This window comes from Thrips palmi, unplaced genomic scaffold, assembly GCF_012932325.1.
Source record: "Thrips palmi isolate BJ-2018 unplaced genomic scaffold, TpBJ-2018v1 HiC_scaffold_12, whole genome shotgun sequence".
Classification (NCBI taxonomy): Eukaryota; Metazoa; Arthropoda; class Insecta; order Thysanoptera; family Thripidae; genus Thrips; species Thrips palmi.
The window spans coordinates 1,146,992-1,160,223 of NW_023144623.1; the positions used below are offsets into that span (position 1 = coordinate 1,146,992).

General features: G+C 43.0%; 1 protein-coding gene across 1 annotated transcript; it reads left to right on the forward strand.

Moving 5' to 3' along the window:
- Positions 1 to 457: 457 nt before the first annotated feature.
- LOC117640412 lies at positions 458 to 2,071 on the forward strand. The gene has a single exon (XM_034376911.1). The coding sequence runs from the start codon at positions 458 to 460 to the stop codon at positions 2,069 to 2,071; it is 1,614 nt and encodes a 537-aa protein (XP_034232802.1).
- Positions 2,072 to 13,232: the final 11,161 nt, after the last annotated feature.

A 13,232-nucleotide genomic window follows, 5' to 3' on the forward strand; every position in this document is an offset into this window, starting at 1 on the left:
CACAGCGCCCTTCATACCAGCACTCCCATGGTTCGAGCAGAGTCATCCCACCTCAGAAGTTGCTGCACTCCGGGAGAAAACTTAGAAGAGTTAGTTGACATTACTGTGAGATTCGACTACGGCTGGGACAAGAGAGGCAGCGGGTTCAGATATGACAGCCATAGCGGAAGAGGCAGTGTCATTGGTGAGAAGTCCGACAAAGTTCTAGGATATGAAGTGTTGAGCTTGTACTGTGTCATGTGTGCAAGAGGCCACAAGCCAGAAGATCATGAGTGCATGAAGAATTATGAAGGTTCATCAAAGGGAATGGAGCCTGTTGCAGCTGTGAATTTGTGTGTGAACAATCCCAACCTGGTGGCAGCCAATGTTCGTGTGAAGAGGTTTATTGGTGACAGACTCATCTACTATGGCAGCTTTACGACAGTTTGTAGATTATGATATTGAGAAACTGATAGACATGAACCATAATATCAAGTCAGTGAATAACGCCCTTTACAAGAGTAAAGCCAGAGGATTCTCATTCTTGAAAGGTGATGTCATCAACTATTTGAAGCGGTGTGTCAGCTATGCTATCGCTCAAAATAAGAATAATGTAGAAGGTGTTAGATCTGCCATTCTCAATATTTCAAAGCATACTTTTGGGGAACATGATGGGTGTGGTGATTGGTGTAAAGCGAAGTCAGATCCTAACTATGTGTACAAATATTTACCAAATCAGCAACCGTTCACCTGCCCAGAGTGGCGTCAAGAGTTAGAAGAGCTCCTTCAAAAGCAAGCAGACGACGCGCCACAGCTAGCTCCTGGAGGAAGCACACAGCCTAATGAAAGCTTCAACCACATGGTCAACACAAGAGCGCCAAAGAGTCGACATTATGCTGGAACTTTAGCAAACAAGATGCGGGTTGCTTGTGCTGTGAACACAAAGAACATTGGATCCGAGCACATCAACATAGTCTTTGAGAAGCTCAAAATGTCACCTTCAGCCACAGAGTTCAGAGCCAAGTTGGAAAGGTCAAGAATATGGAAGAGAAGTTACCAGAAGAAGGATTCTGTGAAGAGAAGAAGACTCTTTTTGAAGAACAAAAATACATGGAGAGACTATACAGCTTCTAGCCAAACTGGTCTCACCTATGTCAGCGGAATGTCTTCAGTTATGGAGAGAGCAGCCTCCGCAGCATCTAAGGTTGCATCAGTGCCCTGTTACCTTCCACCGCCTTCTGTCCTGTTGCCTGAATGTAAATTGGTCATTGTTGATATTGAAACAACTGGTTTTAGCAGCTCTGACCAGATTATCCAGCTGGCTGCAAAATGCGAAGAGAAGGAATTCAGTGCTTACATACTACCAACGAAGAAAGTGCATCCTAAAGCTTCTGAAAAAACTGGGTTCCGACTCCAAGGTGGAAAGTTGCGGCGTCATCAACATTGTATGCCAACATGTGAAGCGGGTAAAGCCTGTGCTGACGTTGTGGACTTTCTCTCTTTATGTGCCAACCAGGTCATCCTTGTTGGGCACGGCATTGGTTCCTTTGACTTTCCTAGAATTTTAAAACTGCTACGTGCCAAAGGCTTGGCAAAGGAATTTTTGGCTCTTGTTTATGGATTGACAAACACTATTCCACTCATCCAGCAGGGAACAGTGAAGAAGGAGGATTGCTTGGCTAAAATGTATTTGAAGGGTCCTCAATGGGAAAAGCTTGTGAATGGAGCTCATGATGCTCTTGTTGACTGCATCTTGCTGGACGCTCTTCTGAAACATTTTGCTGTTGGTGAGGTGACTTTGAAAGAGAAAGTACAGCCTATTCATCAGTTGCTACAAAAGCAAGCCGCTCTGAAGAAGAAAATGGAGCACCGCCCAGCTCTTCTGGCAATGCAAACCTTTGGAGTATCAAAAATTATGATCGGGAAAATGGCAGCAACAGGAGTGACAGTAGAAGAGTTGCAGAGTGAGTACCAAACACATGGAAGAGTTGGTTTGGAAGTTTGCCTTGGAGTGCAACTTGCTGGAAAACCAAGAGTGACTACAAACAAGTCAATCATCGACTGCGTGGAGAAGTACCTGCAGAGCGTCTAAATTTTATTAATTGTTTTGAATTTAACGGGTTGAATTTTGTTTGTTGTGGCTTTTTCAACAAACAACTATTCAAATGCAATGAAATGATCTCGAGCAATGTAAACAGATTGTACATAGAATTATCATATTGTTTTTTACTGCTATAAGACTGCTATAATTTGTTGTTTGCTGTGATGTTACTGATAAACTAAATTATGTGATATGATTTTTTAGAATACTATTATTATGAAGTTTTACAACTTTACAGATGCTTCATGACTTAGATTTTATCGTCTTTTAATGTGACTAACTTGTGATGTTTTTTAAACTAAATACCTAAAATATTTACCAGCAGAGTTTGATTTATAATAAATGGATTTTATGAGTGCAATTTTTAAAGTGATTTCTTGTTTTTACTGTTCACAGATCCAGTGTCCCGAATTCATCCGCTCACTGACCTCGCCTATCATCATGACCATGGTTTTCATTTCATTTTCATGTCTGCCATTACAGTCATTGAATAAAATTGTTTGTCTCAATAGTTTGTTTGTATTTTCCCTATCCTCAACTCACTCAGAAACATGAATAAAAAAAGCGTGGTCCTTCGAGAGGGTATTGACACCGAAGTTGCAGAAATGAGAAACCAAGGCTATGGTGAGAACTTGAAGCTATTCAGTGGTCCACTCAATTATCATGCGGTTCAAAATAAAGCTAAGAAAGAATCATGTAGATAGCCACAATCATCAGAGCAATTTCCATTGAAATATATAGTATTTTCTTAAACCTCTTTTCTTTTGTTGGAAATTTTTTTTTTTAATTTTTTTTTTTTTTTTTTTTTTTACCTTTAACCAAGCGGGCATTATTCTCTGCAGCTCTCAGTTTCACCTAGCCTCAGGTATTCCCCGCTACACTTGAGACTATGGGACTTTCCGGGGCGTCCGAGTAGCTTGAATTCGCGCGCCACTAGCGCTGTGGGACAGACCGGAAAGACCTCGGGGCGCCAGGAGACCGCCGGCCGCCATGATGGCCGATCCGACTCCACTTTCGGCTCGTTATCTTTAAATATTTCTCTTATTTGCCCATGAAGGGCTTCTTTTATTCATACCGGTGGATTCCTCAAGAAATAAAGAAGCCGTCGCTTAGTTTTTTATAGACTTTTCACCGAACGCAAACAGAAATATATGGATTTCCCGTTGCCCCCGGGCGGCTTCCCCATAAGAGCCCATGTTAAAATACCCTGACTTTAACTTCAAATATCTTAAAAACGAGTGCATGGAGGATACTTTCCGAGCACACTAACGTGTAGAGGAGGTTCTCGTGAACAATTTGGTATAAAAATATGTACCCTTTAACCGTAGACCCCTTAGCTATGAAACTACTTTAAGCTGTACATCATCATCGGAATCTTTGTCATCATCATCATCAACTAAGTCATCATCAGACAAAACACCTGGCGAGCTAACAGATGAAGAAATGATAGCTTTTTCGAAGTTCAGGACCCTTGAAACACCAGGACCTCGTTTAGAATTGGAATTGTGCAACGCTTCGTCGTGCCGCTCCTCTTCAAGCTAAGACGTTGAAGGGCTCACTACTCTTGGAAGTCTCTGGAATGTTCACTTCAATGGTCTCCAGCAGAAAAGAAACCTGCTAGTGAGCGACAAGACATTCTTTGGATGGAAATAATCACAAATGCTAACCGGGCCACATTGACTTACCTGCTTGCGAACATCTTTCCTAATTTTTTCGACTCTTCAGTGGTCTGGGGCATTCCACGCCTGTTCATCCGGGACCCCAAATTTCACACCTCGGATTTGGGTCCTGGTGACTTTTTGGCCCGCCCTTCTATTCAAAAAATAGGGGGAGGGCCTATGCATTTGCCTTTGTGTCTGTGTGTTGTTGTTGTTGTTGGCGTCTGTGTACAAGGAAGGAGTTGAGCTGGAGTAACCAGATTTGGAGGGTACTTCAGGAGTACTGTCCAAACAAATAATCCGGTGGTGCAAATCCCGTCCGGGTCGCACAAGGGCTGCTGCAGGTGCATCATGGTTTACATGAGCAGGAGGGGGATTTCCGCCATTATTGGTGCTAGCAGGGCACATAGGGGTATTTTTGGAATCGGGGTGACGAGACAAGATGAATGGACCTGGTCCCGACCCCATCGGCCGCTTTTACCAGTTGGCCAGATCAGGATCTTCAAAAAAGGGGGTCGACCGACTAAAAAAAATTGATTACAGATTTCGATTGGTCTCAGCAAGATCTTTTCAACGAGGGGTCGGAAAGGGGGTCCAGGAGCCCGACTTTGTCTATTAGTCACATCAGGATTTTGAAAAAAGGGGGTCGACCGACTGAAAATTTTTACTTAAGTTTTCGATAGGTCTTGGCAAGACCTCTTCAACGAGGGGTCGGAAGGGGGGTCCAGGAGCCCGCCTTCATGAGTTATGGGAAAAAGTGCGACGGACTCGTTTTGCGCTCCTGCTGTGCCTCTTTTGCAAGGAGTTGCAGTAGCATGGCAAATATGGGTATTTTCGGAATGAGGGCTAAGAGACAAATGAAATGGGCATATTCTAAGGACAGTTGGAGTAAAAAGTGTAAGGACTATTGCATATTGTGCATAGTAGGGCGGGCCTAAGTCACGATGGTACATCGATAACTTTGCTTTACCCGCTCACGGGGTGTGTACTGCGAGCGGGCCGAAGGCCCGGGCCTTCGACCGGCCAAGTTGGGCCTGATGCGAGGGCCGAAGGCCCGAGAAAAGGCCGCCGGCAGGCCAAGCTGGGCCGGCCCCCTGTCGAACCGAGTTGCCGGCGCAGCGAAGCGGAGCTGGCAACTCGGTTCGACGGAAGGGCGGGCCCTAGCTTGTTACATTAGATCATTATTACACTTTAAAAAACGGTGTTGCCGTTGCTCAGACAGGAAAAATCTATACCGAAATCAATTCGCACATTCAGGGATTTGTAGCACTGATTTTTTAAGTGTAATAATGAGCTTAGTGCAATAATTATTGAACTGCGTTAGCACATTTATCGCTTTATTAGCGTAGTTACTATTTTGCCACACCAAAACTGGGATAATCTAGGCCCAGACCGGCCAAAGCTAAGGAGACTTATTGCATTTTCAAGGCGATAATTTTTTTATTGCTGCCACAGATGCGATAATTTGAAGGAATCACATAAGCCTTTTTATCGCAACAAATTGTATGAAACTTATCAGAGTCAAAATATCATTGAGCGGCCTGTCAAAAAAGGTCCATACTTCATTCATGACCCACAATTGATTTTTTACCTTAAAAATCGTTCTGAACACATTTTTGTGTTCCAAATAAACAACGCTTATGTCAGCAAATTTCCCTCGCAAATCAGCAAATCGGAGTCGTGGCGGAGTTCGGTGAATTCATTAGAAATTGTTCTTGTGTGCAGTACTTTAATCTTCTTTTTGGCTTTGGCTAACAAATTGCACCTCTCGCAACTGCAGAAGTAGGATGAAAAAGTTGACTATCGTGCCCAATCCCTGCAATGGATGAAATTAAGAAACAGTGTCAATAATAGGAGGCGGAGTGCGAATTTTAAGATTAAGACACCACTTGAACATATATAAGGACGTAAGGGAAAGTGGGGCGCACTGGTCCCTGGGGAACTTTGGTCCATTTCAAATTTCATGGGGGGAAAGAGCAACCACAGCGCATCCCTACGGGTGTGAGAAGAAGCTCTGAACACCCTAATTAATTTTTAGACGCCTCCGATGACGATGACATTTCACGGCTAGCAGACTGATGGCAAGAGGGCAAGGTTTGATTTTGATTTGGCCACAACCAGGCAAAAGTAAAATGTCACCCTCAGAGAACCTTCTCGTCTAGTGGCATTTCACATCGTCTTTCGGCCCCGCCAATCATTTCATGTGAAAGCCCATGTGTCTAGCTTTAAATTGAGCCCTTGTGTAGAATGGGTAGAGTGCATTATTTGTATTTAAGAGGCATCTTTATTCTCGGTTCTGCTTGACGGGGCACATTGGCCCAATCATGACGGCGCCCAATTGCGGATCCAGCGACGTCCTGAGAGGCAGAGTGTTGCTTTTTGCCTACCTCCCAGGACCTCGCGCTTGACAGCGCCTGGAGTAAAAATTTCAAACTTGGCCAAATAGACATCACTTGACAGGTTAAGATTTGACTCAAGAAGACAATCAAAAACTATAACCACATGTCATGGGTTAAAATGGAAAATGAAAGAGTTATCAAACATCTAATGTCATTTTTACCATTTTCCCATGTCTGAAAATCCAGTAAGATTTCACTGGATCCAGTATAATCTTGCAGGATCCACTCTACAAAAAATGTCCTGTCAACGCCGTTAATTTATTTCCAATGTTTGCTGTTATGCAATTCACGGCGTTTGCTGTAAACTAGTTCACGGCGTTCACTGTGATCTCGGTTAGTGTTCACTGTGATCTGGCCACAGTAAACGCCGTGAATTGGAGCCTGATTTGCAGTACTTCGGTGCTTAGCGGCGTCAAACTCACAGTGTTTACTGGGGACCAGATCACAGTGAACACCGCGAACAAGATCACAGTGAATCCCGTGAGCAGATCACAGTAAACGCTGTGAATTGACCTACAGTGAAAACTGGTAATAAATTAACGGCATTTACAGGACATTTTTGGTAGAGTGTCCAGTTAGGCGTCACTGGATCCATTGCCAGTCTCCCTGGATCCCGTCAGACTTTTCCGGATCCAGTGCGGCTCTCTCTGGATCTCGTGTGAGTGCACCGGATCCCGTGCGAGCGCCTCTCCCTGGATCCGGAAAGTAGCGAATCCACTAAGATTCCACCGGATCCGCTTTGGCCTTACCGGATCGTCTAAGACCCTACCGGATCCCATTACCTAAGCGGATCCTCTAAGGACGTCCCGAAATAAAGTGGCCGTAAAATCGGAAGTTGTTGGAATTTTGAGCTCAAAATTTATACAGGGCATGTTGAAGAGAATTCACTGGGGCCATTTGAATTTCATTGCAATCGAAGAACATGATTTCGCTATCTCGAAAACCGCTGATGGTAGCGAAAAAGGGATTGCAGATTTGGATCGGACTTAGTTTCAGTACCCCGGCCGGAGCCCTCTTTTCAAAATTCAAATCCCTGTTAAAGTCTTTAAAATACATATTACATCTTGCTTAGAGGATCACAGGATCCGCCAAGCCGCTCCGATATGGCCAAAGCGGATCCACTAGAAATAGGCCAAAATCGAACACCCATTTATACTGGATCCAGGTAGTCTACTGGATCCCTTACCATACCGGATCCGGTGCGGTAATGGATCTCGCGTACACTGGATCCGGTATAAATGTGTGTTCGAATTTGGCCTATTTAAACTGGATTTCCAGACACACTGTAAAAAAATATCGTGAATTTACGAAATATTACTACACGATATGTTTCATAAAAAAAGGTTATTGTTTTGTCAATTTACAAAATGTATCGCAATTATACAAAATCATTACAAAATGTATCGTAATCCTACAAAATCAATTCGTAAAGGGAGGGAAATCTTCCCAAATTGGCGAATTTGCAGACAATATCACTACGAAATGTTAAGTTCAGTGAGGCTTTACGAAATATTGTCCAAAAACAACGAAAATTTTTTGGGTAATTTTCTTTTGCGAAGTTGTCGTTTATATATGAAAACATTTCGTAAACATTTTGAACTGAAACAGTTGTTGTAACGAAGAAAGAAATTTTTTTTGGAAAATTTTTTACAGCACGCTTGTTGAAGCTGAAAATCTTGACAATGGGCCGAAAACATTTCGAAAATATACGACATGTATCGTATATAAACGACATTTTTGTTAAATTACGACCAGTTCGTAAAAGAAAATTACCCAAAAAAATTTCGTTATTTTACGAGAAATTTTTTTACAGTGCATGGGTTCGCACTCTAAAAATCTCTTCTTGTGACGAATCTAAATCTGTGAGGTGATGTCTACCAGGTTCAGTTTGAAAATTCACGCAACTCCAACCCGTACAAAGCCAGTGCAGTCAAACTCCTCGTTTTGTCCCTCCACCCGGGAGTTGCTTTGGACAAAACGAAGGACCGAGCCCGGCCGGCCGATGCGGATTAGGCCGCCGTAATCCCTACCTGGCCGGCCAGCGACGGCAGGCATCGGCCGGCGGGGCGCGACCCGCGCCACGGTGGTGGGGATTACTCTGGGACAAAACGAAGGCCCCAGAAGAGGGACAAAACGAGGAGTTTGACTGTAACCAATCTCACATTTTGTCAAAAAATCGAATTCTATAGATGTATCAGCTACCAAGTCTGATTTTCGAACCAAGTTGGCATTTAACCGGAAGTCTTTTCTATTGGTTAGATTGAATAAGCGCATGCGCTGTTCGAAATTTTTTAATTTTCTCGTAATCATAAATTAACAGTTGGCACTGTCCAACTGGCTATTAGAATTCTCATTTGTTGAAATCCAGTGAATTCTATTTTGAATTATCACAATGGGAACACCGTGCACTGTGAGAAAAAAGTACGGAAAAGTACGGAACATGTCTGGTCAATAATTTGCCTGGACCGTCCGTACTTGCCAACTACGGAACGTTCCGTACTTTTTTCCGTACCCATTTACATGGGTTCATATGGATGGAGCAACACTGTAAGAAAAAAGTCATAACATTTTCATAACATGTTATGAAACTTTTTTCATAACATTGTTGTGAAATTGTTATGAAAGTCATAACACATATGTTATGAAAACTTACAACGCTGTTATGAAACAACGTGAAATGAACAACACAAATGATTTCGTCATTGGTAGCCATTTGATGCCATTGGTTGGACGGAATCATTCCGAAACTGACTTTTGTCGATGCTCTACTACCGGGATTCAAACCTCATCTCTTGTGGTTCTGAGTCGGAGGGTGAACCACTGAGCTACACCAAGTGCGTTGGAGGGAGAAGGATGGCGCAGGTATATGACACCCCGCCGCGGCGGGCGAGTGTGTTATGAAAATTCATAACAAAATCATAGCTATGTTATGAAAACTCATTACAAGCGACTTGTTATGACAGAGTTATGAAAAAGTTATGAGTCGGTCAATGTTATGACTTTTCACATCAGTGTTATAAAATTTCATAAAAAATTCGTTATAAAAAGTCATAACCGTTTTTACAGTGAAGTACGGAACGTTCCGTACTTTTCTCCGTGCCTTATTTTTCTGTACCATTTCCGTACAAAAGTATGGAATTTTTTTACGGTGTGCAATGCGACTATAGTATCGGAATTTTTTATTTGAATGAAAAGACCATTCGCGCAACTTACCGAGAGTGCCAAACCAAGGTCCAGCGTTATTAAGTCGCAGATGCGAACAGCTGCCGGGTGCCTCGTCAGATAGGTGCTCAGTACTTCTAACTGAAATCCGAAATACCTTTAGCGTTAGCCAGGTGTGGTCTACAATAACAGAAGTGGCGAGACAAATCTGCAGCTTTCGCCCCTCCCGAACATTTAAAAAGGCGCGAATCTCGTTCTTGGTTACCTTTTACGGGATTTTGTCCAGGGTGAGCTCGAAACGTACGTTGTTTTCGTCCTCAGCACCCTCGAAAACGTTTGGTTGTATGTTAAAGAAGAAGTGGAAAATTTTGTCAAATTTGACCCCAACTAGTAACGTGGGTCCACGGTAGTTGGTTCAGTCAAATTTGGCGGGACTATGACTAAAGAAAACCAGCCGACTCTTTTCAGGGGGTCTCATTGTCTGAGTGCTAACTGCGCGCCCGTTCCGGTTATTACAAGGGTTCGATCTCTAAAGGTGCAGTTGCAAACTCAAGAGTGTACTCAGTACACTCTAACCAGAGTGTGCTTATGAGTACACTCTAACTAGCGCGTACTCAGATGAGTACACACTTTCAGCTGCATAAATTGCCAGGCGTGCTTAGGTGTGTACTCATCTCAGTACACGCTGGTTAGAGTGTACTCATCTGAGTACACGCTACTTAGAGTGTACTCATCCGAGTACACGCTAGTTAGAGTGTACTCATGAGCACACTCTAACTAGAGTGTACTGAGTACACTGTTGAGTTTGCAGAGATTTTAGGGACTTTTTGCCACACTCCTAAAAGGCTCGCCGGCCCGCTAACTTTGACTGAACCAACCAGGCGCGGATACAGGGGGGGGGAGGATGTTTTGCCCCAGCAGAAGCTAAGGCATGCTGAAAAAAATCGCGCATTTGCCCTGTCAAGTGGAACTGAACAAGAACTGCAAATTTTCTCAGCTCGCTTCGCTCGCAAACAATGTACTTTTATGAACCTAAATATCCCTAAGAACCGCAAATTTTCACAGCTCGCAAACAAACGCTGACCAACCGAGAAAGTCGTAAGAACCGCAAATTTTTTCAGTGCTCACTTCGCTTGCAATCAAATTACACGTTTACGACTCTAAAACGTCCTAAGAAGCGCAAATTTTCTGAGCTCACTTCGCTCGCAAACAAATAACGTTTGCCACCCTATAAAGCCTTAAGAACCGCAAATTTTCTGAACTCGCTACGCTCGCACACGTTTATGACACCAGAAGATCCTTAGACCCGCAAATTTTCTGAGCTTCACTGTTAAAAATAATCGTAAATTTACGACATTTTGTAGAACAATTATGCCGTTTTTAAACGACATATTTTGTTACGACTTAAGTCGTAAATATACGATTTGAGTCGCAAATTTACGACATATTTGTCGCTAATTTTGATAGCGACCCGTTCCGTTTTGAAACGAATTAAGTCTTAAATTTACAACTTAATCGTAAGTTTACGAACAATCGTAATTTATCTATTGAACATGTCGTGCAGTTATGACTTCAGTCGTACATTTACGAATCTTGTCGTACATTTGTGTAATGAATCGTAAATGAACGACACAAATCATAAATAAGCGAGCAAAATTACAGCATAGCATCAACTTTTCGGGGATCTCACATTTTATAATATGTAATCGCGATTACGACATTGTCGTAGAGGAATGATTTTTTAGTCGTTTAGTTACGACGAAGTAGTTTCAGAACGATTTCTGTCGCTATCAAAATTAGCGACGTTTTTGTCGCTAATTTACGACAAAATTTCTGACAGTGTTGCTTCGCTCGCAAACAATTTACATTTACCACTCCTCAATACATTCAACCGTGTGTTAAAAATTGAAAAAAAAGCACCTGCAGAACCCCTTGATAGGTTTGCCGTGCTTGTCTTCGTCCGGCGGCCCGTGAAAGTAGGCAATCCACCATGTTTGCCCCCCCCACCCCCCCCCCACACACACACACACCCGAACGGACGTCCAGATCCGCGCCTGGAAACATGGTCAACTATACACAGTAAAAATTATGTTGTGAATTTACGACGGAATATTTTCCGAAGGTTTTTTGGGAATGTCCTAAAGTGCACTGTAAATGTTTCTTTCCTACAGGAACTTTTGTATATCAACGGAAGTTCGTCGTTAATTTACGAGGGTTCTTACGAAGAGAAATCGTAAATGTACAGTCTGTTGTTAGTTTACGAAGGGCTTCGTAAATTTACGACGAGCTTCGTAAATCTACGACGGGTCTTCGTAAATCTACGGCGGACCTTCGTAAATAAACGAAGGAACTGTTGGCAATTTTTTTGCCGAAGGATCCATTGTTATTTCCAGACGTATTATTACGAAGGTTCTCTGTAATATTAACGAAGGTTCCCTGTAAATTTACGAAGGATCTTTGTAGATTTACGAAGGTGCTTCGTAAATTTCCATTGTGATTGTAAAATCGACAGATATCGTTCAAAAAATAAACGAAGGTTTTTGTAAATATACGAAGAGCTTCGTAAATTAACGAAGGAACCGTTGACAATTTTTTTGCCGAAGGATCCGTCGTTTATTCCGGACATTAATTTGTACAGTGTACAACTATACCAACTATACAAATGGATGTAACTTTCGTCACCAGCACCACGTTAAAAGAATGGCAATTTTGAAATTGAAAAGTTTTGATCGTATTGGACCACCGCGGGGTTAAAACCTGAATCTTGTTGTCAAAACAGCTGTCTGCCAAATGTTTGTTTCATTGACCGGCAAACGCAAATGTCAATGACTGATTTGTAAGAATAAATTGACCTCTTACTGGATGAGTAGAATGTTTCCTCCTTAATCTGTCCGTATTTGGTCAGCGAATCGTGTGCTCGGCTTGCCAAGTCGAAATGCAGGACGCTAAACACATGTACTTGCCTTTTTAGATTCCTCCCAAGTCAAATGACTGACGCTCGCCAAGGAAGTGGTTATGACTAAGGCTTTATTACCCTGCAAAGTTCACGTAAAAAAAATTAAAGTAACCAATTTAAAAGCGACATTTCACCAGTCTCTTCTCAGGCATGTCAATATCGCCATTATCGTAAAATAAATCCTAGTATTCCATTGCTGAGTGAAGAACAAAAGTAATCAAAAAGTTGGAATCAGCCTAGGGCAGGGAGTGGCAACGGCCTAGGGAGAGCGTGAAGCGATGCTCGCGCCGTCAGTGCGCACTTGTTCGAGATTATGAAAACTAGACTGTGTTTTTCAAAACACTTTGCACCGATGGAAAGGGCTTGAAATTTAGGGTGCATTAGGATAATTGCCCTTCTCGAAACTCCCCCCTTTCCTAACATTAAGGAGCAGTAAAAACACCGAAAAACACAAATATCATAAAATTGAGGAAATAACTCGAATGCGCCGTGTTGGTTTCGCCCTTGTGTTCGGTTGAATTGGAAGTATCGGGCAGTCTACTGGGCCTAATGCATCCCACATTTTGTGCTCTTTCGATCTGTGCAAAGCATTTTGCAATCAACGGGCTAGATCTTCCAATCGAAGCAAAATAAGTAACCCCTGCACCTCACTGGCGCATGGCTTCACGCGCCTCCTACACGGTAAATCTGGCCCCTGGGATTCCCAGGCCAATTGGTTCATTCCCAGGGTATTTGGTTATTTCCCAGGACGGACCCTGGGAACGGTGCAATATTCCCAGGACGCCGTGAATATTTCCCAGGACGGTCCTGGGAATTATCCAAAGGCCGCCAAACCCAGGACGCGTCCTGGGAATTTTTGAGTGTTCCCAGGGTTCGTCCTGGGAAATTTTCACCCCTTCCTGGGAATCTACCTGGGTCCCCCAAATGACCCCCCAGACCCCCCACCGTGTCGACTTTCACCAGTCTTTGTCATGTAG

Coding starts and splice junctions, on each gene's coding strand:
- LOC117640412 (XM_034376911.1), top strand. CDS start 458: ATGAACCATAATATCAAGTCAGTGAATAACGCCCTTTACAAGAGTAAA.